The 27,686-nt window shown below is 44.8% G+C and overlaps 1 protein-coding gene across 3 annotated transcripts in view; it reads left to right on the top strand.

Moving 5' to 3' along the window:
- Positions 1-27,686, top strand: part of LOC122721088 (Krueppel-like factor 3) — a 241,667-nt gene that overhangs the window by 203,177 nt on the left and 10,804 nt on the right. Inside the window, exons 4-6 of one of the 3 annotated variants that reach the window (XM_043948346.1) lie at positions 8,736-9,033; positions 12,581-12,816; positions 22,205-22,696. In XM_043948346.1, coding sequence (XP_043804281.1) covers positions 8,736-9,033; positions 12,581-12,816; positions 22,205-22,377 — 707 coding nt within the window. In that variant the 3' untranslated portion in view covers positions 22,378-22,696. Of the gene's footprint in view, positions 1-8,735; positions 9,034-12,580; positions 12,817-22,204; positions 22,697-27,686 lie in introns of those variants that run through there. The other 2 variants (XM_043948347.1, XM_043948348.1) reach the window with 2 other exon arrangements.

Raw genomic sequence — 27,686 nt, forward strand, 5'->3', positions numbered from 1 at the left:
CGATAATTCTATTTATTCGCGAATCCGTTTAATCGATGCATCGTAAAAATTGCACAGCACCGTGATAGGTAAGAGGTAAAGAAAAATTCTTAATATATTATAATTTCGTTCGACAATGTCTTCGACGTTGACGGATACTTCGTTTGGGCGAGGATCATCGACGATTACTTATTTCTCTATTGTAAATCTATCCGTGCAATCCTCTGGTGGAAGCTCGTAACGTTGCACGCAAAACCATTACTACATCCGCCGATACTTGTTTAACCTACCCTTTACGGCCGATTTTACGATATTTCGGGACGAAGCGTTGGCGAGCCTTCCTTTATAAAAGGTTTAACGCCCGATTATGGAAAACGGCAATTTTATACTTTCACGAATGAAATTCGTAATTCCCAATTACAAAGTGTAAGAGAAACTCGCAGCCGAATTTTGTGTTACCTCGATTAAATCGATTCCCCCGTGGCCATTACCTCCAAACTTCTCTTTCCAACATCTCTTCGGGAATTTCCTCCAATTAAATAACCCGATTGCGCGCGCTGTGAATTGTAATCGCGTTTCGATATCGCCTCTTCGCGAGTTAATAAAAACACAAAAAAGAAAAAAAAAACGATTCGATTTCTGGTAAAAAAATTTTGTCGAGGTTTGGAAAAAAATCGTTTGCAAACCCCCTCCCCCTCGTCACGTCCAATCGTAAATCGAAGGAAGCGATAGCAGCGGCAAGGATGTTCGCGGCGCGTTCACTCGGACCCCCGTCGGTGTTGTGGATGCCTTTTCTCGTATCGTTCGCACACTAATCTTCGGGATAATGTATTCCGCGGCTCGAAGATACGGGTTCGGCGCACGGCCTGCAACAACGATCCTGCAGGTTGCGGACGAAGGTCGAAACGGATTATCGGTTGCCGTGATTTGTTAATGCACCACGTGTAATGGGATCTCTTATTCGTGCCGCGATTTAACCAGGAAACATCTAACCGACCGACCATCCTTCCTCGTTCCCCCGTCTCGCCAAATTCAATTTCAATTTTTTTTGGAGCGTGTGACGTTTTCGGATCGGGGGAAGTGGAGCAAGAGAAAATTGAAAATCCTTTCCCTTTTCAGATTTCGAAGGAAATTCAATCGATGGCATTTCGAACGATCTTTGCCTCGTTTCGATCTATTTTTCTCACACACCTTCGAATTCTGGAATTCGAAGCACGGTCCACCCACCAAGTCCACGCGCGGAGCAGATTTAAGGAAATTACTCGTTAAAGGATTCCTCGCCTCCGCAACCCACGTTTGCCCGAGAGGCCGCCCATTACGAGTAACCCCGACGTTCAGAATTTCTATTTAGACGATGTAGACGAACAACCCTCGAGCCTCGCAACACCCATCCGCTCGGATTACGAAGTAACGAGTAAACGCATGAATTACGCGCCGAGCCACAGCCCGTGATCGTTGCCGATTATATTCCGCAAAGATCGGCCTCTCCTCGCCGCGAGAACACCCGTAAAATTAGATCGCGTTCCGACCGAGGACTGGAAAATCGATCGAGCCGTGACGAAAGTTTAATCCGCGACGTGCTCTCGTCTCGACTAGATTTCATTAAGAAGAAGAAGAAGAAGAAGAAGAAGCAAGCTCCCTTAATTGATTGTATCATTATATCTGGTTAACGTATTTGCCGGTGTATTTGCCCGTAAAAAATGACACGACTCGTTCGTTTTCCGCGGCTACCTTAAACGGCGACGTGGAAAGCGAATCTCGATTATCGCGAACTCGAGCGTGTCGTGTTCTTAAACAGGCGTTTCAAGATCGATCGTCCATGTCGGGGACGGGGTTCAAGGGTCGGTGACGCTGCTTAACCCGCGATCGATCACCGGAAACACCTGTCTAATTAATTCTAACGAAGCTATTATTATTGAGCTGGAACGTTATTCGAAGCGAGGGATTGGACTCCATCTCGATCAAAAATTCAATTTTGCGATCTATGGATACAGAGAATCGCAAGGAGGATTTCACAAGTGCACTTCTGTTTTTGGAGGTAATGGAGAACAGTTGATCTTCATCTGTAGACGATGTAGAGTCTGATCAAATGGGCCGTATCTACTTCGATGTCAATCAAGTTGCTCCGAATAGCTTTCGAAACTTTTTTTTTTTTCACAAGTTTTACTTTTTTCGATTTTTGAGATTTTCAGCAGATACTCTGGCACCACTTTGATGGTGAATTTTAATTTGCTCGTCGCGTTACGGGGAATCCGAGCGTTGAACTCGGCCGAGGATCAAACGGGTGCGATTCCTCTAATTCGAGAAAGATACGTAACCTTAACGAGGTTTCAAAGATAACGAGCGCACTCTTTCGTCCACTCCACAACTTTCACGATCTCTGGCACGATCGTTGCACAGGTGTAGAGGTCGGAGTTTTACGAGGTTAATGTGCAAAAGCGAGGATGATCGCACAGGCGTACACGTAGCCTAGGCCAGCGAGCGGGCACGTAAGCCCGTGATGAATTATACGGCTCGATAAGGTCGTGTGCGTTAATTTATTATCCCCGTAATCGCCGTCCTTTTCGAGCCACGAACCTCGTCGTCGCGCCAGAAAATCGCGGGAGACGGAAGGGGAAAATCGAGGGATTAAAAAAGAGAGAGAGAGAGAGAGAGAGAGAGAGAGAGAGAAGGAAGGAGGAAGAGATTGAATCCCGTGGGATGATGATTCGACATGGAAGCGAGGAGGAAAGTATATAGAGGAAAAATGCGAAATTTATCGACCGGCTGGGGGAAGATTGCAGGCGAGAAGTCTCGGTTGAGCGCAGGTGAAACACACCTGAGCCCGTTCTCGCGAAGGTTAAACACCTGCGACAATGCTCGACAGCGACGCTCAACGCGGCTGACCTTTTCCGATGCATCGACCGGTTGTCGCGTGTCAACCATTGAACGCCATTGTGTCGAGTTGATCAATGGTAATTTGCGCGACAGAAGGCGAGGTTCCATTCTCGAGCCAACGTTGCGTCTTCTCCATCCAATCCCTCTCTCTCTCTCTCGACATTTTTTCGACGATGGAATTTTCGACGAAGAATCGTTGAAAAAAGGACGAAGAAAGAACGGATCGAAAGGATGGAATTGCAATGAAATGGGAAACGGAGAATGGCGGAGGCAATTAAATAAAAGGGGAAACGATTGAAAGGGGAGGCACGACGAGGCTGTCGCTCGCTAGATGCTCATCCGCGGGTGAAGGTGCATCGAAAGACGCATCGTGCATCTTGGAGAGGCAAGCTCGGTGCAGGCCGGCCAACCTGCTGCCTCCACTCGTCTATCACGGATCCGGATAGATTTATCGAGTATCGCCACCTTCGGCGCTCGCTTCGACAATTTATACACCTTCCTCCGGCCGACTTGAAGCGGGCAGATCCGCGACGAACGTCCCGGATGACGAGCAAGATTCATCGTCGTGGCTCGATCGTGGCCGCGCCGTTTAACCATCATTTTCACCTAACGATCGAGGACCGGATGGATCCGCCGATAACAAAGATCGCCAGAGATCCGACCTGTCTTCGCCGCTCCTCTTTAACGTGGCTGTCTTCGCGTCGGGCTCGGGAGTAAGAGTAAGTTTCCAGGATGGAAAAGGATGATTCACAGTCGTCGGACGATTTTTAATTGTTGGATTCGATCGCATCGATTCGTTATCTCGAAACGCGTACGAACGAAACTTTCCCATGGCGATAACTCACGCGCGAGGATGCGTCGAAAAGTGTGTCACGCAATTCAGACTTATAAAGCCGATATAATAATTCCAAACTATCGAGTTCCCCAACGATGATAAGGAGGGCGATGATTAAAATAAATTCCATCTCTGTCTCCTCGAACCTCCTTAATGACATGCAAATGCGTCTCGAACACCGAGAGTCCCCCATCGATTCCGAAACCCAGAATTATTTAAATCATTCCCCGTTACGTAGAAATAATAACGCAAAAGCGTGATAATGATGAAATTCGACGTTGCGACCCGTCTCTTTCTTCGCACAGTTTCGCGCGTTCCAAGATCCATAAAATCGAAACTCTCACCGGCGGGGTTCCACCGGGATTCCGGCTGGTAATCATGGGGGAACAACGACGTGGCTTCGACGATTCGAATAAGACGTTAACCTCGAGACTTTCGTCCGCCCGATCGAAAGCGCATAATTCATTTTCTCCAGCCCGGAAGGTAGAATACAGAACGGGCCTGTAATGCGCCCGATTCGAAACTTTTTCGCTCCTCTGTAATTACGAACTTGGCCCTTACTTCCGCGCTCCCAACCACACTTTCTTCCATCAACGATCGCAGCGCGCTTTTTCCACCTCTGCTGGCGGAGGTGGAGAGTAACGCGTGGGCGGAACAATCGGAGGCTAGCCGCGAGCGCCACGAAACGCGGACAACGGGATATCTCTCTCTCTCTCTCTTTCGAGATTCTCCCCGAGATTTCGAGCTTTCGTCCTTACTTTTGCGAACGAAATTCGTAAATGGCGGGGTTGTGATCGTGTGATTGGATTACAGGCGGGTATTCAAGAATTTTCGCGAAAGATGAACAGTTGAGATAATAAATCGGGAATACGAAAGGTATATTTAAATAAAGGAGAGACAGAATAATTGGATCTTACGACAAGCGCTATTTACCTGGTGGCTGTAATAAAGAATAAAGTGTATAGGGAAGATTTAAGCGCTTATTTTCGAGACGATTCGTGTGCACGAATGAACACGTTTCCGCGTTACTTTCACTACCGCGGTATAATCACGCCTTCGTCGATTAGCGCGCGCAAGGGGGGCGGTTAATTATGACAAAGACACGTTATAAAGCACTCTGTTTGAGAAGAGATGATCGCCCGTTACGTGCACGATTTTATTATCATGCATTCCCTTACGTTTCTGCCACGAGGTTCAATTATAAAGGCTTCCAATTTACGAACCACCATGGGACACAGCAAAGGGTAAAGAAATAATTACACATTCTCGAGCGTATTAATCTCTAACAAATTCCCCCTCCTTAATAAGAACTGCGAAACTCCATGGTAAAATAACTCTTCCAACTTTTCTCGAACCTCCTCTCAATCGCGTTACGAATTTCAGCGCATCACACAGCGCGAACATTTTTCTATGGAAAATTTAATTTCGTCACGAATACCACGTAGGTATACATTGATAAATGTGGAAGGAGGGGAGAAATCTTAATCCACGATTAATCGGTACGAGAGTACCTCTAATCTCTGTTTCGCCGCGCGAAACCGGAAATTTAATTGAAAACTCGCGTCTAACGAGTTCCGCGATGCGGGTGGCATGTCCACCCACCTGACTCGTCTTCGTGTTCGAGCATACATATATATATATATATATATATTTCTCTCCGCGCTAGCCGGCTGATCGTACAATGTACGCGATAATCGATGATGCTGCACGTCAGGTTACCGCGGTTACCAGAGAACCACGATTCATCACCCAAACCGTTATCGATTTCGACCAGTTTTTCTCCTCCCCTCTCGTTAATTAATATTATCGATCGGCCAGAGAGGCCATTGTGCCCTCGAATCCGCTTTGAATCCTCGCTGACAATTCCCTTCAACCTGATAACCTCACGCCACTTGCCCGACGAAGAAACGAATTTTCATTCATTTCATTGCGAATATAAATATAATCTCGCGCGACTCGTAAAATTTCCAAGGAGGAAATTTCACTTTGGAAGAAGATGAATCACCTGGCATTGAAATACGCGTACGCTTTCTTCGTTTCCTTGCAAACTTGTCAAAACTTGGCGTGGCGTCCGTTGAACAGCCCAGCCGAGCGCATTAATTCACCTCCCCGGATCCGAGTGAATTAATCGTGCGCGACTCCGTAACCCGCCGATTCCCACTTATCTCCCGTATATTTCGCTGTTCGATCGGGCCTATTAATGTCCGCCTATTATCCCTCAATTTGCCAGATTCGAAAAAAATCCACGGTAGAAACTCTGCTCATAAATCGGCGGATTAACCCCGCGTTTAACATTATCAATTATCCCCCTCGAATGTACACCCGGGGGCCGGGTCATCGAGGCGTGCTTGCGCGTGTATGCGCGAGAGAAAGGAGTTGGCCAGAAGAGGGGATAGGGAGAGAGAGAGAGAGAAAGAGAGAGAGAAAGAGAGAGGGAAGAAGGAAGGTGAAACGCGGTTGAAACAGCGGATTATGAATACACTCGGGGTTGACCTCGCGTGGGCGAGGCGACGATGGAGGCGAAGAGGAGGAAACTGCGAAACGAATTAAATTAAGGAACGAACTCCTCGTGATAGATAACGGAAGAGAAGAATGTAATAATAGAAAGAAAATAAAACGTAAACTTTTCGATCGTATTAGGGGAAAGTTAACAACGGCCTGCTGGGCTAGGACAGGCGGGGGATCGCAGAGGGAAGGAAAGATATCCCAGGAAAGCAAAGGCTAATTAAGCGAAACAGGTAGAGAGGTAGGGAAATTACGGTTAATAATAGCGCGCTCTGTTACTCGCGCGCGAGTGGTACGTGTCCCAAGACCGAGTAACGATTCCTCCGATACGATTGGAATCCTCGCGAGATCTCTCTCTCGGATAACATAGCCAGCGACGAGGGCCACGAGATCCGTATCTGTGGGATTTTATATCGAAATTTTCCACTGAGGAGGCTGAGGGAGCGAAACGCGGTTCCTGGAAACGCGTCGAGACGCGTCGTTGTATGCGCGCTGCCCGAACGGAAAGGAGAGCGTGTCGCGGCTCGACTAGCGTGACGCGATTACAGCGATTAATTCCCTCTTGTTATTACGGGAATTTGGTGGCGCGGAACTCGTTCGATAAAGGAAAAAAAGGAGGGGAAAGAAGCGCGGAACGAGGTTGGAGAGAAGAGCGGGGCGTGCGTGCCGTGTCAATCGTGGCTATTTACGACGCCACGAATTGAAAAAGGTCGGCGGTCGGTGAAATACGAGGGTTCGATTCAATTAAAAATCAATCTCCCCGACGATCCATCAAATCCCCACGAAACACGGGGAGGGAGGGAGGGAGGGAGCATCACGGTGCTCGTTTTCCAGTCGTGCATCTTCGGCGTTCGAGCGCGTTTCTGTCGGATGGCGCGCGCCTGGTGGAGCATAAACGGCCGTTTGCATAAATCTCCAGCTCGTTGATTCACGACCAACAACCGAGGGATACTCGCTCGCGTGCGTGCGTGCGTTACGCAATATTCCGCCTTGTTCAGCCGCATCGACGTTGTCCACTCCGAAATCGATCGATCATCTCTCGAATATATCTGTGATCTTTGGATTTTCTTTGGGAAAGATCGATTCCTTTATTTTTTTAATTATTTCGAAAATCGTAAGAACTCGCTTTCTTTTTCTCGCCTATTGGATTGTTTCCTATTTAATTACATTTCCAATCATAAAATCTTAGGAGCGCAGCGTTTACAAAGGAGTCTTTGTAAAGGAGAGGAGATTCTTGCCTCTGCGAATGCCCGTCCTCCCGTTTTTTCTTCAATCAATCGCCGTGGAACCGGTTTCCCCAATAATACATTCGTGTCTCCCTCGAATTGCGTACACGAGTCTCGTGACCGATGCGAATTTATCGAATTCGCCAAGTTTTCACGGAGGGAGGGGAGGAACAACGTTTCGAGGAAACGTAAACTCCGTCCATCGGTGGACGTAGATAAGATACGGACATCGGCGCGACACGAGGGGAGGGGGAAAAAAAAAAAAGACGCGAGAAGTCGTAATTAAGGAAGAGAAGAATTCCAAAGAAGGAAGAGAAAGTCTGATTGAATTATAAAACGCCTCCGCGCGGAAGAAAATCCTTTTCCTCCCCGGAACGAATAACGATATTACTCGCGTTACGCTAATCACGATCGTTTATCGTAAAACGAGCCATTACCACCAAGTAACAAGATGAACCTTGGAAATCATAATTTTATATCGGTTACGAACCGATTATCGGGACGGCGACGTTCGAAAAGGCGCAGAGATAGCGGCGAGACACCGGTCAAAAGTTAAACAACCGTCCTGATGATACACTCCGCGTTCCACGTCCGCTTATAGCAACGATCGATCGCCAATCTATTGACCATTGGCCACCGCGTATTAATTAGTAATGCCACGAACGTTTAACGTTTGCTTGTCGGCCACGGGTCGCTGCAATGATGCGCAACGTAGCAATCGTGCTGTCACGGGGTCGAGGATCGTAGAAAAATACATATACTCTGTAGCCAATAGGAATCGCGTATCGCGTATCGACACAACTTTTTAACATCGATACATTTTTACGAGCAATCATGTAGATATTATTTTCTTTCGTAACCACAAAGTTGCAAAATCGTCCGATTAATTTAACAAATATATATATATATATCTTTTTTCTTTAAGAAACGTTTACGACATATATACATATACACCATTGTGAAAAAGATTTAATCGATCCAAGGATAATTGCGCGTAACTAACTAACGCAGCTTTTTACGGAACATATTTTCGAAAGGATCGAATTTTCAGATCTCGATCTCTTTGAAACCCAAGAAACGTACCACTATTAATGGAGCTACTATTAACGAGAAATTTAGGGGAGTGGGGACGAGTTTAAATAATATATATCGGTAAATAACGCTTTCGATCCATTCGACACACGATCCGATCCCCGTAGAGGCGTCACGCGTAGATAGATAATCCACGATTCCGCGAAATCTCCGCGCGCATGAATCGAAGGAGACGTAACACAATCGGCTCAATTAATATTCCATCGATTTTTTGTTTCCAGTGTCGCCGCCTTTGCCGCCTGTGGTCGAAACGGCGTGGGATAGAAACCGGGAACGTGAACGCGAGAGGGTGCGAGAGAGGAGCACGGAGAACGAGCACAGGCAGCTAGACAGAGAATCGGGGATAAGGGAGAGGGAGACGAGGGATCGGGAGAAGGAGCGGGATCGCGATAGGGAGAGGCAAAGGGACAGGGATAGAGAGCGGGACGTGTCGGTCCGCATGATGGAACCGCTCGATCCCGTCTTCGTCTCCCCCTCGGCGGCCCTCCTCGCGTTGCAGAGGATAAAGGAAACGTCCCTGTAAGTACTTTTACCGATCGTATCGCCCCGCTTCTTTCCCTTTTTTTTTTTTCTTTTCTTTTCCACGCTCTTGACAGATGTGTAGCAACTGTGGACCAACCGCACACACCTTCCTTCCACGTCACGTACGTCCTATACGTTAGGATTCCTCTCCGTTCGGCCGGGAGGGAACAGGATGAGCTCCGTTACTCCGTTCGGTCACAAGTTTGTAAAAATTGGCGAGGATCGTATTATTTAGAGAAAAATATTTGTTCGAAATTTTATCTTTTCCATTTTCTTTTAATAATCGCATCATCGAGTCGGCGAAGGATTTGCATCATCCTGGACACGTCGCACGAGGAGTGACTTTATTATCGGTTTACGAAATCGAAAGTCGAAAAACAGCGGGATATCGCGGGATATGGCGTCATATTTCATCGAACGTACAACCACCACGGTCCAGGGTTAATAGGACGAGATCGTGCACCCGTTGTAAATCTCGTTTAATTTGCTCTCGCGCGAGTGTGTTTTCCATTGTGGAGCGGGTACGATCTCGGCGGAAAGGCGGCCGACGTTAGAAAACATTGTAATCTCGTGACACCCGGGTGCACGCTAACAAACCTCATTTCATACGACGCGTCACGATTTCTTTTCAACGTGTATGTATGTATGTGTGTGTGTGTGTGTTACACCGCGCCTCATCGAATCCGCGAAGATCGAGTCTTTGGAATAATTCCTTGCCTCGTCTCGCCGATGGCAGACGATGACAGACGATGACGTAACGGTTTCATCCTTCCATCTTTGGATCCATCCTCCTCCTCCTCCTCCTCTGGATCTCGGTGCCAATGACTTTATCAGAGATTTTCTCGACAATTCTCAACGGTCCTCCAACGACGATTAAATCGATGTCGCTCGTTCGACCGTTTCGATTATGGAAACTGTTTACCATCTAGAAACGATTCAGACTTCCGTTAACGACCTAATAAATCCAAATTCGACGTGAACTATAAACTCGTTGTTGTTGTTATTCCCCCTTTTTTGGCGGATCGATTCCTAATAATGGTATAAGGCCCGTGGTGGATCGTGTCCGTAGATCACTCGTACCGTGAAATCGTCACCACGTATCCGATCGAGGAGGATCGAGGCCTGTCTTCTCGTGTCCCAATGCCGTTAACCGATAGTTATACTTCGCGTTCCTCGTAAATCTTGGCCGGCTCGGTTGTCCGTTTCCGTCCCGATGTTGCCGTGCACACGTTCCGCGACTTCCACACGCGAGACGGAACGGCTACGCACGTGTACACGCACCGTTTCTACATCGGTACCCGCATGTCGGCGGCCCTCCTGCGGAGGAACTGCCGCGAGCTCGCAGCGGCAATACTTCACGACAAATGTACTTTCCAGTTTCCTCCTTCGCCCTTTCCAACGGATACGGCTTCGAAACAATGATCCATTCGATAGCCCTCCTCTCCTCTCCTCTCCTCTCCTCGTACGTACACGCCGCGGATGATTTCGAGGATGCCGCGCGAATAAACGGCCGCCTGTCTTTCTTCCATTCTTCCATTATTAATTGTCGCGAAATACCAGCCGATCTCCTTGAAATTTTCAACGAGCTATCCTCGATCATCGGAGGATCACAATTAAAAAATTACGAATCGATCTCGTGGAAATTGGGAAATCGCGCGAGAGAATTTCCTTTCTTTCGTGGAAGGGAGGATTGTATCGCGAGTGGAAGCAGATTTATGCCAGTTTAAACGGGCGAGCTGCGGGCACGGGGCGGCCAGCCTTCGTCGCCCCTATGAAAATACGGCCTCTCCCCCCGATGCGTGGACGCGTGAGTGATACCATCGGTGATGCCGTTTCAAGCCCAGTTTTCTGGACGCGGTAGCCAGCGAATATATTCTCGACGCGTGTAAAAAATTTCTCCTCCCCGGTTATAAAGTTTATTTATACGGAACGAGAGTTGATACGGAAGGCAGGGTCCGCAACTTTGTTTATTCGAGGGGGGCCGGTTTACGAGGGTTTACAGGCGCGACAAAGATTTATTTAAGAACGCCCTTAAATTTCGCCTCCGTTACGGAGGCTTTTGAATCTCGATTAAAATACCAGCAAGGATTCGTGGAATCGACATCGTTTCGCCGATGGGCCGGGCAAATTGGCGCGTCGGGTGTGCGTCGAATTCCCCGATACCTTGAATTATCGTTGAACGGTTACTCGGGAAGATCGAACCGTTGGGCAGAGAGACAATCGACCGAATTCGGCGGCGAAACGAGTTTCACCGGGTGTCGAGCCAAGATTGATCGGTTCGACGCGGCTTCTTTTTAGCGAGAGCCTGCTCGAGTTGAATAACCTGTGCATGTCGTTGCGAGCAACGATTTGGCCGATGATGATCGTTGGTGATCGGTGACTCGATGACTCTCCAACCCGTTGAAAGGAGAAATTTTGTTTATCATCAGGTGGTTATATACTGTTCGTGATTCACGGAACGCGGAGTCTCTCGACGATGTGTTTTTCTTTATTCTTTTTTCTTTTTTTACGACGATTAGTCACTCCATCGACGGGGCTTTAAGCGGTTTAAAATTGTAATGAATCGGCGCGTAAATCGCGAACGATAATGGAGTATCAACGTTTACCCCCGTTTGGCCGCGGTATAATGGACAAATAATTCATGAATATGCATGGGAATGGAGTGCAAAATGGAGCGCGTTTCGCTGAAGGGGCTCGTGATTTATGAACGCGTTTAAAGTATACTCGCTACTATACAGCCGCACGCACTAGCGCTTCTAAAAAGAAAATACAATTACGTAATTAACGCTACGCTTAAATGACCGCGAATTCGAAATTAAAACCTCTCCAACCCGTTTTCTTTTAAATTTTACACGACTATTCTTTCCGCTTGATATATGATATATATTGAGAGAGAGAGAGAGAGAGAGAGAGAGAGAGAGAGAGAGAGAGAGAGAGAGAGAGAAGAAAAAGGAAGAAAGAAAGAAATCGGCGAGGATTACGACCGCCGCTTTTTTCCTCGTTCTCTCGGCAATATTCGATTCGTAAGATAAAGATTTTTGTTTCTTTCCCCTCCTAATGGGTATACCACCGACGTGTATTTGTTCCATCGATCGGTTCACGTCGCGGCCAATTTCGCTCCTTCTTCCCTTCGAACCGGTCATAACGCATCGATCGATGAATAATGCATACCAAAAACTTCCCGTATAAATCCATCGTGAATCGGGGCTCGGATTTGTCCGATTCATTGGTTCACCTCTCGGAATAAATCGGTAAACTCGGAAGGAAAGATAAAATAACGATGAAGACGTCTTCTTATCCATATCCGAATTGAAATTAGCGGCGCTCGATCCTGGCTCCTTCGAATTTCTTGCCACCCTCTCGCCCTTTGCGATCGACGTCGCTGCGGGGATCGAAACGCGACGCCTCGCAAAAAAGGGAGGGGACCACCTTCTTCTCCTCCCTCTTCTTCCTCCCCTCCCCCGAGAATCCCCCCGATCGTTTCGTTCGTAGCCCGCTCCCCTCGACTTTAGAGAGCTTTATCGTTTTATCCCGTGTTCTCGAGGGGATCGCTGGTTGGAAATTTCAGGGTGTTCCACAAGCGTCCGGCGCTGGCGAGCGGAATAGGGATCGGCGGAAGGGTGAACGCCGGTGTCGGAGGGAACGGCGGCAGCCTCGCGATGGACGGCGAATGCGGCGACGCGTTGAAGAGGCGCAAAGTTCACAGATGCGACGTCGCCGGCTGCGACAAGGTGTACACCAAGAGCTCCCACCTCAAGGCTCACAAGAGGACCCACACCGGTAAGTTTAACTTCAACATTACCGATTAATTTAATCGTAGATTAATTTAACCGCGTTTCCATCATCCATCATCCTCCCTCTTCTTTCCACGCTTAACGAGTCGTTAAAACGAGTAGTTGAAAAGGAGAAAAATTAGTAACCGTTAAAGAGAAGACTGCCACGAAATTTTCCTGGTTGAATGTCAAAACGATTATTCCAGAAATAAGAGGGATCGTATCCGTGTCTTCCCATAAGTTCCACAAATTTTCCCACTTTCGTCGACCCGTTTCAACCCGTTTCATCCCGTTGACGATTCGCGCACGCTCACACGGACGTAGAACACTGCCCTCGCAGTGTTCGTCATCGCCTTCTTTCCTCTCGCCGCGAGGCGGATCGGTTCACCGGTTGGAACCGTTCCAAGGTGACGGAGCGAGGTGTGCGCGAAACAATTAAACCGAGAGAAGAAGAAGAAGAAGAAGAAGAAAGCGAGGCGCGTAACGCTCCGAGGAAGAAAGGAGCGGCGAGAGGAGGAGCGGAGAGGCTTAATTGCTGGGACAATATTCCCCACGGTTGAACGGCCGTGCGCGATCCTCTTCGGTTACGTTCCAACAAGGATAGGATACTACTCCTCGTGATACCCCGTGAGGTGACCCGAGGTGGTAAAAGGGAATTCTCTCTTTTCGGTTCGCAACAACGGTCCCTCGACATTAACGCGTCTCCCTCCCCGGTCGTTAGACCGCTCTTCTTCCCACGAGAGTTATCTCGACGAGTGTGTACACCGTTATTAACAAATAGAATCTCTAGATCCGTCTCGATAACGATAATGCGTCCTGAGAGTATAATATATAACCGTATGGCCGGTTGTCGCCGTCGTGGACGGGTTCACGACCACGAGCCATTACTCATCGACCGCCTTTGATTCCACCTAGTGGAGAAAGAAAGAGAGAGAGAGACGGAGAAAGAGAGAGGAAAATCGGCGCAGAAGTCGATCTCGAGGAACGACGATTCGTGGAATTTTTTTATCGATGCTCTGCGCGCACCTCGCGGCCGAGAGGAAGGAAGAAGTCTGTCTGGGTGGGTCGCCGAATGCCAAGCATATTCGTCGTCCCATAGAGCGGCGGGTTTTTCAAGGGGGATCGGGAGAAAGAGTAGCGAGAAGGGAGGGGTCAGGGGTCTTCGACATTCGCACGGGCAACGTGTATGGCCAACGTGGAGCCGCTTAGAAATTCGATAGTACGGGCAAAGTGACCGTGAATACTATCCATCGAGTATGCATTTTTAGAACACGTCCCCCGTTTCGTTGGTGCATAGTCGGCCATTTATTATCGCCTCGCGAGAGAGAGAGAGAGAGAGAGAGAGGTGGAAGAGGTCGCAGCACACCGTGGCTGTACACGCTTCTATACGCGCCGCCACACGTGTGTGTACACACAGAGTGGAAGGAGCCACGGCTCGAGGAATTTCCGGTGGATAGAGGTAGCTTCGTGAAGGCATTGCCGCCGTCTACGGAGCGCAGAGGCGGCGGGGAGAGGGCGTGGTCGTGAGAACCAGGATCTTTTGTCTGGTCCATGGTTGAACCAAGACGGCGGTGTAATCGCGGTGCTCAACCTGGCCCCGAAGGAAAAATATCGCAATTGACTTGGATCGCTCGACGAGAGGAATATGATACGATACAGAATCAGCTTTAGATTTATTCAATTTTCAACGTAACGTTTTTATTCTCTTCGATTCGTATCCTCGTTCGTTTTTTTTTTTTTTTTTTTTTTTTTTTCCTTAATTTCTGTCCTTCCTGGAACGAGTCGTGTTTACGTAATACGACTTAGTTTTAATGATGTAGTCTTAACGTATATCGGACAGAAATATACATATACACATATATATAGTTACATTACGAATTTTGCCAAAAATCGGGCGGAGGTTCTAAAATCTTCACTGGTACGAACGTGTCAGTTTCGGGGTCGTAATCTTCGCAAGCAGCCATGGTACAGATGTAATTTCCGTTATCGGTACAGGTGCACGTATTGCAACCATCGAAGAAACTTTTACCCGGTGCGCACATCGGTTTCTGGATCGCTTAGGCCGAAATTAGACAAATTTTATACGTAGGATTACAAGATGGACAAAAGAAAAGCGGGAAACTTACCAAGATCGATCGCAATGGCATACAGAAACAAGAACAATTTAAAGGACATCTCTCTCTCTAACTCGCTACCTTTTTCCTTACTGTCTCCTCGGCCGTTCCTCGGCCTTTATGTACTCTCGTGTCGTCGACGTTACCACATCGACCTTTCCCCACTTTCTTCAAACTTGTTTATCTATCGTTCACAATTTACATAGAATTCCTTCCCAATCCATTTTAAGGCCACTTAATATATAACTTTGTTGTAACGTATTTCTACATACTTTTTAGAAAGTGTTTATAAATAATGGAAACACGTTTAGAGATTTTTACTCGAGAACGTCTTGTTTCCTGTCTTCGTCATATCGAATTCATTAAACACATCGATTAACATATTTCCTCGGGCGAAAAACTTTCTTAATTTTTCTCCTATTGAAACGAAAATTTCTACGCGACTCTCCAACTCGACCACTAATAATAAAACTTTTCCAAACGTTTCTCGAACCGATCCCTTACGAAGAGTCTGTATATTCCAACACGTTTCGCGCATTACGGGGTTCCATTGTCGTTTTACGAAATCCACCACGATACAAAAGGGCAGAAATGGCTATGGTATACGATAGAAACGTATATACGTACATATATATATATATATATATATATATATGGTAGAGCGGCGCTTGGTAATAATAATTGTTTCAACGAGTGTGCGCCACGGTCGTAGAGACGTGGACCGGCACGGTCTATCCATCATTCTAACACCACGGCATTATGCGCGCAGCCATCGAGATATCTTTACGGCGGCGGATACTGGCACTCTGGATGTGGGAAATGCCAATTCATTGATTACTGTAATTTCTACCATTCCAAAGCATAAATCGTTCCTACCTCGTGCAACGATCGAGCCACGTCTGCTCCTCCGACTGTTGGAATTTGTCTCGTATGAATAACCCATTGTATCCGAAAGGTCGGCGCGAAATGGGGTTATCAGAGGCGCCGTCGTGCTTTTCCTCCGTAATCTCGAACCTTGTACCCAACTCTCTACGCTCGCCGCCTTGATCGATCGAAACGAGACGATTCGAATTTGGAAATTCGAATCCACTCGAGGTGGGAAATTTCCATCGTTGCCACAGGCGATCAATACCGAAATCGACAACGAATACTCGAAAAAAGACGGAAACGAAGCCTGCTAACCATGATTGATGATTCTCACGGCTCGCACGGTACGAATTTGCATCGAATTTATATCGTGCCGCTCGCAAACTGTATAATGGAGTAATAGCGGTCCGCGGCTACCGCTTTCGATATCGTGTATCTTCGCGCGCGCACACACACATACACACACACGTACATTTACGTTGCGCGGTACAAGAGAAGACGAAATATACGAGGATAAATGCGGTAAATGCATCCCTTCGTAATAACGCTTTCACGATCCAATGATTGACGCCAAACATTCTGGCTGCACACCTCCCCCTCGATCCTTGCTAATAAATACTTAATCCTTTGATTATTATCCAAAAGTGTAATAGCGTTCCCGAATTACCTCCGGGGTGTGTGCGAACAAAATTTCGCCTCTCTCTCCGTGAAATGAATATTTTATTAGACCGTGGCGTGACTGTTGATAGACAATACGAGTTTCAGCAGAGAGTTTGCTCGTCAATGAATCCTTCGATGGATACCTATGATTAACGATGCATTCAGAGATACCATCTTTCTTCCCATCTTTTTTGATCCGTATTTTTTCTTCCGTAATTTCGAGATCGAGGACGATTTTTTAATTAAATTCCTTTACTTCGGTTCGCCGAGTATGGGACGAGATTTCGGGCCGTTCTCCTTCCACGAGCAATTCGCCACAATTATCGGAATCGCGGTGATTATCGAGGATCTTTATCGCCTTCTCCTTTCTTCTTTCTCCTTCTTCGAAATAAAGACATAATTACTACGTTTAGCTTTTTCCTCGTGAGTCCAACGCTATCATTTTATAAACTCGAAAACTATACTTTTCTCGAGAATGATACAGGAGTAACCCAACGGTAGCAATGTTCCCTCGATCACTACTAACGCGTTCAAAATTCATCTCGAGTCGAGCGATAGTAACGACCACCGTTCAATTCCGATTTCTCGAATTCTCTTTCTCGTCGAGAGAGAGAGAGAGAGAGAGAGAGAGAGAGAGAGAAACGAAATTAAAATCGTTGCCAACGCGCTCACAAATGTCGCTACTCGACTACCTGGCCGATTATTTAATTCCCCTTTGAAACCGGCTCCTCCTCGAGAGTAATCCCGGACTAACTCCGTTTAATGGTGGCCCGTTGATGAATCGGCCCTCGCCGCCGGTTAATCGAAGCTTATTCGAGTAACGACGCGCGCGAGCACCTCTCCCCCCTCCTCTCCCCTTCCATTCCCCGTGTTATATTTTATTAAACCGCGATAACGGCGTTAAATAATGAATGGCTCGTAATGACCGCGATTAAATTGAATCGCGCGGCAGCGAGTTATTAACATCGCCGCTGTATTTCTTGCACCGCTAACGAGTGTTGTTATTTGCAAGAAGCGGTACCACACCGCGGGAGTAGCTCCGAGGGAGCATTAGGCGGACACCATGCAGAGTTGACAGCAGAGTCCCACCACTTGGTATTCCCTTCTTCCTTCCTCCCCCTCCCCTTTTCTTTCTTAGCCAACATGCTCGATGCTCGTATTATATCCGCCATCTTTCTCGACGTGCGCTCGATACCTGGCTCGATAAAAATTATATATGTAGAATTAGTCGCGAGATATCGCGAGCGAATGGATAGAACGATGGAAATGAAGGATCTTGGAAATTTAAGACCCGTGAAAGGGAGTTTGGACGAGGTTGTTGGGTAAATTTCAATTTCTTTTGCAGTAACGAGATGGTGTATGTAGAGAGAGAGAGAGGGAGAGGGGAAGAGGGAGGAAGATTATAGAAGCGAATAAAAATCGAGACATACGGTTGGAACAATCGCGCGATCTCTCTCAGGGTCTCTTCTAAAACATTCATCATTCGCAGGTGACGCGTGGAAAGTTTATTCATCTCGAATATGGAGGGAGGAAGGTTCATTCATCTTTGCAGCACTTGTCGCCCGTATAATTGCGTATCAAGGAACTGTCTCGAACACACTGTCTCGAGTCTCTGATAATTGCCAAAGATACATCCGACCGAGTTTCTTAATCACCCGTCTAGGAGATCCTCCGACGATAATGAAGAGCCTCTCCAGCGATCCAACTCGGGGCGAAATATCGCTGTCCACGATGTGTCATCGATGCTTCGTCTCGATACGTTCCATTCGAAGGATCCTCGTGAAATATCGATTTTACGTCGTTCGTATTTCACCTCTACTCGTCGAGGAGAGCTACTTCCTCGTAGCTTTGTAAATAATAGACTCGCGTGTGAAACATTTCGAAGGTAAACATTTCGACAAACGAAGATTTCACAACTTACTTTGTTGTCCTTTTATTTCGCTTCGTCAAAAACTTTTACGTCATCGTTCGTCAATTTGGAGGGGGTAATAATGGGATTTGTCGTTTTAAACGATTAAATCTTAATAAAAAATAAAAAATAAGTTCCAGGTAACGTCGATTAAAGAAGGGGGACTTTGTTAAATGTTGTAGGTCGTAAAAATCTTGTTATATCTTGCGAATAAAAGGCAGGAACAATGGGGACACATTTGGTTGATGGACTCGAAACGTTTCACGAATTAAAGCGTCTAATTTCTTCCATTACTGAAACGATACGGCAACGGGAGAGAGAATCGTAAATGTCACGACGATTTTCTCGTAAACTCGTTAAGAATAATTCCTCGTTAAAAGTATATTCTCTCTTTCACGTTCAAATATTAAGCTATAACTCTTAAAGTGTTGCTGGAAAGAGGGCATTATATGGTTAAGACTATCGCAAAATCACATCAAAAACCACGTTTAATTGCCCCGTGTCCTTTTTAATTAACGTTTATCGTTGACCTATTTGCCGGTTCAACAAACCGTATCCGAATATAATTCTTCTTTCCCCCGCGATCGATAATTTTCACTTTAATATACGACATTAATTTAAACTTACCATTTCTCACGAGATCACGACCTTTTCTCTTTCTCTCTCTCTCTCTCTCTCTCTCTTCGCCACCACAGATTAGATCGAGTTTCGCAATTCAAAGATTTCGATTCATTCTTCCGATGTTTTACGTAAACCGTGCAATTTCCAATTGACGTTAAAGCTTGGCTATTAAACTTGAAAAAAGGCAGAGATGTTCCAGAGAAAGAGAGAGAGAGAGAGATATCTTCCCCTGTTTAACTCCCCGAAGAAGCAACGAAAATAACGATAAAAGAAAGAAAAAGGAAAAAAAGGAAAAAAGCATCGACACGCATCGCGTTGGCTTAATATAACGAGAGGATTTATACGCGGCGCGACATCAGAGTGACGTTACAAATGAGTGGCTAAGTTTGCTGTTGCGGTTAATTAATGGACCCGGACGGTATAACGCGGCGTTAATCTATGGTGCAATAAACGTAACGCTGGCCAACGTAAAAATCCAATCAAAATGCATTAATAACAGGAGAATTAATGCCTTCTCGGCGGCGGTGGCTTGCACACCGGCCCGATATCGCGTGCATATTCACGTCCCGTCGCGTGTACGTGTTCGTGCCGCTCGTAAATGGACTAATTACTCGCAATTACGCAACGGCCGAGCAACGTCGGCTTTTTTTTTTTTTTTCTTTTTTAACCAGCCATTAGTTCCTCGTATTCCCACCGAATTACATAATAATATTCAAGCGATGGGCGTTGAAACGTTAAAACGACCGATTTAGATATCTAGCATCGTCTAGGATAGCAGTTTAAAACGATCGAGCCGGTTGTCGCGTTGTTAAGAATCGCGTTCCACGCCACGATTTTAGATTATCCACGTGGGGCAATAACTCTCGGGAAAGTGCAGCCTGTCTTAACGTCCACGCGTGTTAATCGAAATCCACTTTTATACCTACTCGATACGAAAAGAATTATCTACTTTGTGCAATGCATCGTATCCTATCCTAACCTAACCTAGGCCCGTCACCAGCGATCTTGCAACGAATTTCTCTGTCCGATCGCGAACCGATCCGTCGATCTTCCGTTCCAGATTTATGCAACTTATGTCTCTTATTCGAAACTCATGGAAAAAAATGTAATCGGGAGAAGAGAAGGATGGACGTCCAACTCGATGATAGATCCAAGACTCGCAGGTGACGCGTGAGGAATACATCGATCAAACGCGCGGTTTCCAATTCGTCGATGAAAGCTCTGATGGAATCGTTCCATTGTCGACTTACTCGCTTAATAGGGATCGCCAATCGATCGCGTATCCGATCCGACCACTTCGATTTTCTATCGGCTCGTCTTCGTCTTCTCTGTTGAAAACTGAACTTGATGGCGATTGCGTAATCGAGTTGTGACCAGCCTGTTTCCACATCCAGACGTCTGGCTACGTTTTCAGCCCCCCTAAGCCCTCTTACTCTCGTTTTCTTTCTCCTTTCTCCTCCAGGCCGTTCCCACCTTCCGAGGAACACGCTTGTATCCCCGCTTGTCTCCTTCTCCTCGCTCCTTTTCTTCGGCAAATCGTGCACAACACCGGACCGAGAAATACTGCTCGGTGACTTGCATACAATAGAAGAGAGTGATGGGCAGTTTTCTGAGCGATCCAGAGTCGTTGCAACGCGCGACAGCTGTCACGACGGTTCTTACGCGAGAGAGAGAGAAAGAAAGAAAGAAAGAGGGAGGGAGGGAGAGGAGGGGCGCGGCTCGATAAGAGTCGAGAGAACGAACCCACGAACGGCGCGAGTCACCTTAGCTAAATCGTAGGAAATGTACCTTGTATCGAATACATTGGACGATATCGTCTCGTATGGTAAAGATGTTTATCGCCGATCGTCGAACGAGTATTTTACCACGGATGAAAACGACGCTGCTTTTAGAAACAATCGTCCGATTTCACAGTGGGTGTACGCACGATCTATCCTCCTGGTGTGTGTTTCCTCCTCTTCTTCTCTACACGAGCGTGTCGATCGAGAGTTAACCGTGATAACGGAGAGTTTGAACCCCTTCCCTTCGATCTATCTGGAGCACACAATTTTGATTCTTTAATAAAATAAATCGTTTGCTCGATCGGAGCGATTCGATATCGTCGAACAGACGATACCTTGTTTCGAAACGAAGCCCGGGAAGAAGGGTCATTAGAAGCCAGTCAGGTGCGTAAAGACTGGCAAATGGCCGGTGTCACTTTTCAATTATTATATTCGTTGGATCGTAAATTTTGAAAAGGCATAAAACATAAGGTTTATCCTTATAAATTGACCAAGGACGCGGGACTTTCGTTCCCGCGTAAGAAAATGAGCGGCCAACCGCTATGGAGATTATGAAAGTGATCGGGCGTACGTGTGCACACGCATCAGGCAGTAAATCTAAAGGGAATCCAGCACGAGGTTTTATGTTTCACCGCGTTTACGCTTCTCCGTTGCCAATTACACAATAATGCGGAACAATTCTAGTTCTTTTTTTTTTTTTCTTTTCTTTTTTTCACGCGTTTACTCCAATTCTATGGAGGCCTTGTTTTGTTTCTATTGATTTGTTTCAATTTGATCGCGCGTGTCGATAAAATTGTCAGAGAGCGGACTACGAATTTTCATATAGCAAACGCGGATTCAAATATTCGATTGATGTACAAAAAAATATGTTAAATTATATTTCTATATTACAACAACTTATTGCATTTAAAATCACAAAACAGTGGACACTGAATCATTGAAATCAAATAAGAGGAGATCCGAATAAGGGACAAGAACGGAGATAAGTAAATGAAAAATCTTTCCTTTACACGACAATATCTCAAAATCGGAATTCGTATCGAAATGAACCAAGAAAAAGCATTTTAAAGAGCAAAATTCTACATTTCTAATGATCGCTCATTAATTTATTGGAAATAATTATCTTCGAAGTTATAGCGGTTCAACATTTCTCCAATTTTAATACGATTCAATCAAATTTTAAGATACATTGCGTAATTAATTAATTTATATAATTATTTGAAAATTGGCGGTCTGTCCGTATACAACACAATACTTGTTACGTAAGAACAACCTCGTGCAAAGTTATGTCACACTCATCTTATCAAAAATCTTAAGACACATCAGAGTGTTGCATCATATCTTTAAATTCGATCTCACGACTCCTTCTTAGCTTCTTAGTTTCTCAATTCAACGAGCCGTGCGATGATTTCCCCTCTACTAAGTTTCACTGATCTGTTGCAGGCGAGAAACCGTATCAGTGCACATGGGAGGGTTGCACGTGGAAATTCGCACGTTCCGACGAATTAACGCGGCACTATCGCAAGCATACGGGCCAGAAGCCGTTCAAGTGCCATCTTTGCCAACGATCGTTCTCGCGGAGCGACCACTTATCGCTTCACATGAAAAGGCACTGATAAAAAGGACCGTCTTAGCCCATGGAAGGAAAAAAAAAAAAAAAAAAAAAGAAATGGAACGAGGAAGGAAAGAAGGAGGAAGAGAGACACCCGTCTCGTCCCGGGAAGCGGGGACCTCGTTTATTATTAGTGCGATCATGGACGACGACGACGACGACGACGACGATGACGAGGACGACGACGAAGATGATTCTTTTGATTTTTTTTTCTTTTTTTTTTTTTTCTTTTTTTTACATTCGGGACCTGAAACAGCCTCCGCACGTTGTGCACTCGAATCGTTTCCATTTCGAACGTGAAGAGTCGGAGGCGGAAACTAGGAGAAAAAAAAAAAAATGAAGAAGCAAACGAATCGTTCATTAGATTTTACGAGTTTAATCTAATGGAGGTATCATTGCAATTATCGCGCAAAGCGCAAGCCTGCTAGCAATCGTGAAACGTGAATCGTTGTGAATTTATATTTTCTTTATTTTGTTCTTGTTGAATATTCGCCTCCTACGAGAGAACGAATTTCTGTTTTCAATTTTCATTATTTAAGAGCGAAGGTGTGTGTAGCGTGTAAGAATTGTTGATATTTAAAGATATTTGATTAAAATTTATTTATTCTATGTGGTGCGGTGGTATTTTAAGGAAAACGAGGCATCGTGGGAAGTATAACTTCGACGATGAAAAAAAAGAATTTTGCATAGAAGAGAAGATCGATTGCTATGGGTTTTCCGCAAGTTAGAACGCGGTAAACGCGTTATTTTTGTTCTTTTTTTTTTTTTTTTATTTTTTAGCAAATTTTTACTTCTTGTTCGTATTTTCCAGTTTGTTCTCATTTTTTTCTTTTTTTTTTTTTTTTTTTTTTTTTTTTTTTTTTTTTTTTTTTTTTTTTCGTACGGTTAAATAAGGCCAGCTCAACTAGTCTAGAGCACCATATGTATCGTATATTGCGAAAATATAGAGCCAGTAAAGGGGGAAAATGAAGTAAATATCGTTAAGGTAATTAAACGGTAAAATAAGTAAAAGAGAATATCGAACTCCGGTGACGGAGCTTGGGACTTAGCATGCTCAGTTAAATAAACTACAAATCGTGATCGTTAAACATTTTTTAATGCATTGAGATAGCGATTTATCAGATTTATGCACAAAGAATTTCGCGTTTAGGGACGGACAATCATCGACGTTTTCAATTCTCAAAGAAAACGAGGGAATTCGAACGCTCTGAAAGCCAGTATTACGTGTGCATTAAGCAATACGATTGTGTATGCTTATCCGACCGCATTGCGATGCTTTTTCCACGTGTCTTTCTTTCGTTTCAATCGTGCTAATGATTCTTCGATCGTACCGATTTAAGCGAAAACGGTACATCATTTCGGCCACCCGCGTACACACACACATACATATATATACATATATATATACACACACACACATACACGTACAAGGTGCCAAAGTAGAAGGTGCAAACTTATAGGCGCGAATCAAGACGCCAAAATTATGCTCAATTATTAAACGAAGAAAGAAGAAGAAGAGAAAAGAACAGATCGGAGAATTATTTTTTAAACGCTTTTGTATCCTTGTCAAATATACACGCGTGTCACGTGTCATGACAAAAATGAAAAAAAAAAATGCTACGTTTCTGCACATTTTATTTTGGCATCTGTTAAACGAAACGAGATAACTCAAGGATAGAATATTTTGAAGACCAACCAAAAAAAAAACGCAACTCTGTGCTCGAGGAGAATAAAAATCAAGGAAAGAATTTCTCTTAAAAAAAAAAAAAAAAAAAATNNNNAAAAAAAAAAAAAAAAAATGCACGTTCTTCGTGAATTTGGAAAAAAATTATTAAAAAAAGAAACGAGAAGATCGTACAATTGATGATGCACCGAGTCTAAATGCGTATATAAACGAAAATTATTGATGAAAAATTCTGCATACACACGTATATATATATATATTGTATCGAAACATATCGTACGAAGGCATCGACTCTGTGCGTCGTAAAACCGGTCACGTGACATGTTCTCAAACGAAGCTACTTGTGGGAAAAAATACGTAAATGGAAAATGTGATTTTTACAGAGACTGTTTGTTGATTATGATAAAAATATCGTAGGAGAATGGCTATCTTTTTTTTCTTTTTTTTTTTTTTTTTTTCCTACGAAGAGCTACGTCTAGAGAAAGTTTCCCGTGGCCTTCGCCAGACGTATCGCGCGAGAATCGGATAACTCGAAGAGCTTGTAAATAATTTAGAAACCTTGAGTAACGCGACGTCTCCCTACGTATAGCACACAATGTGTAGCATTCCCCAGTTTTCTTCGAACTTCTATCTTTGTTTCTTTTCGTTTAATATATTTTCCCTCTCTCTCTCTTTATTTCTTTTCTTTCTCTCTCTTTCCTCTCTATCTCTTTTCTTTTCCGCTTTCTCTGTCTTTCTTTCTCTTTGTCTTTGTCTCTCTCTCTCTCTCTCTCTCTCTCTCTCTCTCTCTCTCTCTCTCTCTCTCTCTCTACCCTTTGCCACTGCGGCAACAACGCGGTTAAAGGTAGACATACATATAACTATTTCGAAGCTAGTTAAAAGAAAAAGAAAAAAAAAAAAAATTATGGAACAAGATGCCAGTATATGCTAGAGCCAGTTTATAATCGTTAAAAAAGATGAAGAAAGGAACCTCTACGTGTTAAGATTAGTGCGAAGATTGATAAATTAATACTTGTTACGTGTTGTATTTTGATAGGGAATAGTGCCTTTTAACGTTTAAGGAAGAGAATATTGCGTTAGGCCTTAAGTATACTGTTAGTGCCTTAAGTCACGCGAATCTTCGTGCTTGTACACATTTCATAACGCGACCATTTCGAATCCTCTTGCGGAGGACCAGTGAGAGATACACATACATATTATAATATATCAAGCGTTTCTATTATATTCGATCGAGAGATTCTCCCGTTCGAAACGAATACGAAAAATTATTGCCAATTATTTCATCCACAGATCCTTGCTTTCATCCCCTTACTCTTCACGCTGCTTTTTCGCCTCGTCTTCGTCTTACTTTTCGACGACATTTTCACATTCAAAATTCCTAATTACGAAGGCATCGCAATAGAAAACGCGATAAGAAACGGGCCACGATTGCAGCCCACGTTTGCGCTCACTACGATGCCAACACCTCTCGCATTCTCTTTTACCTTCTTCTCAATAATCTCAAATCAACCCTTGTCCATAGATTCGTTCGTCGAAACGCTCGCGTCACCGATCATCGCCATTATCGCCATTTTTACCATTTTATCCGACAAAATTTTTTTACAATCTCGTCGTATCGTGGCCCGTGGCTAGCTACCAATACTTAAATAATAATAGCAGGCCCGCAGGATCGATCATGCCCCCCTCCCCTTCCCGGTATCACCGTATGAATAATTTTCGCGCGATCGTCATTGCGAAATTCAATCCGAAAATGAACGAGGTGCCACCCAGGATGCCACTCCACGGATCTTGATGACTGATACCGTTGTACCTTTCCTGTAAGGGATTTCTTCAGCGGTGTGCAGCCGTCAGTAATCTGAGCGGAGAGCGCGCCCGATGAGAAATGCATACTGACGTCATGCCGACACCCTCTTTGATCATTATCATTTTTTTTCACCGCGAGCTCGTGCCGGATCGTACGCTCCTCAACGAGATACATTCTACTTCAACTTCGTCCCGTTACGGCATACCATCTCCGCCTCGAGAACGATTCATTTCGGCTAATTGTCGACACTGGATGATAAAACGATATTGTTCCCGGTTAACATTTTGGCCGAGAGGCGTTTCTCTCTCTTTCTCTCTCTCTCTCTCTCTCTCGTTTCACCTATCTTACACCGAGGGCACCTCGTCGAGTCTTTCGTCGGAATTCCGTCTCGGGCAAATTCGCGTAGGTTTCTTCCTTTTTCTTTTTTTTTTTTTTTTTTTCTTTCTTTTTCAAGAAGCTCAATCACATTCCAATACGTTTCGAACGCCTCGGGTGAGAGATTTTTCTCAAGGCTGACGACGATTATTCCAAAAAAAAAAACGAGCGCACACACATTCCCAAAGGCGCGAAGAATAGATAGAAAAAAAGAGCAATTGTGTTTTTTTCGTATTAATAAAGAAACCTATACAATTTTTCCAAGCGAGGAAGGTGAACCCATCCGGAAAACGGAGTAAAAAGGAATTGGACGCGATCGATTTTCTTTCTCTAGAAAGGCCCCGTCTAGGAAAATTAGCATTTCAAGTGCCTTAAGAAACGTCAACGTGACAGGCTACGAGCTCGAATCGAAGTGAGTTTTCGCGATCGAATGAACCGTTCTTCGTTGACACGCTTGATGAAAAATGACGATGTTGAATAGGGGCGGAGGAGGAAAAGATGGGTTGATGAAAAATTCGAATTTATCATTTGTGTCGTTTAACCAACGAATAAATTTCAAGATGAGAAAAATTCGTTAAATTTTCTCTCGATTGTTCGATGTATATTATTCGTCTTTCGACAATGTCTTTCAAAAAAAAATGTTCAACCCCTCCAACGTCGATCGTTTGACGACGTCGATCGGGTGTCGACGTACCTGAACTCGTTGTTAGATTTCTTGATTTCATCATATTCTCTCGTGCGCTTACACGGCTGTCGGAAAAAAAATTCCAACGAGGCATATATATATATAAATATTATTAATTTAAGAGGTGCTCTTAACGAGCGTGTTCGGGTGATGTTTAATGGCTGCGCGTGGAGAGATCCGACTGTGCGAGCCATATATTCGAAAACGTGTCTGATGAAAAAGGGGAGGGGGGAAGTAAAAGAAAAGAAAAAAAAAAAAAAGAAGAAATAAAAATAAAATCACGATGTATCGAGGTTTTCGAAACGACGTAGCTGACAGGTCAGTCCGTCAAACTAGCGATGATTTTCCATTCTTCGCTTCTTCAAGGGCCAGTAAAACGATACTACACACAACGCACACACGCATACACATCATCATACGATCACTAACACGCGTACCTTATCAACCAACCAACACGTATAAATTGCATTCTTAATCTGCGATCATGCGCGGTGCTCAATCTTTCTTGGTGCTTTCGTACGTTGAATTTGACGTGCGTATATTATACATCAACGTGGACAATACGAGGTCGATTCTTAAAGATCCATTACGCGAGAGCGTAAAAGGTAGGCAAGAAGGTAGGTGTGCGCACGTGTTTGCGTCTAGGAGATGTCGAGCCACATCAGAAACGAAAAGCAATACCGAGTAATATATTTACTACGCGTAGAGTTAAGATTATATTTTATTATTTTTTCTTTTTTTTTTTTTTTTTTTTTTTTTTTTTTT

This window comes from Apis laboriosa, unplaced genomic scaffold (assembly GCF_014066325.1).
Source record: "Apis laboriosa isolate Shangri-la unplaced genomic scaffold, ASM1406632v1 scaffold13_cov153, whole genome shotgun sequence".
NCBI lineage: Eukaryota > Metazoa > Arthropoda > Insecta > Hymenoptera > Apidae > Apis > Apis laboriosa.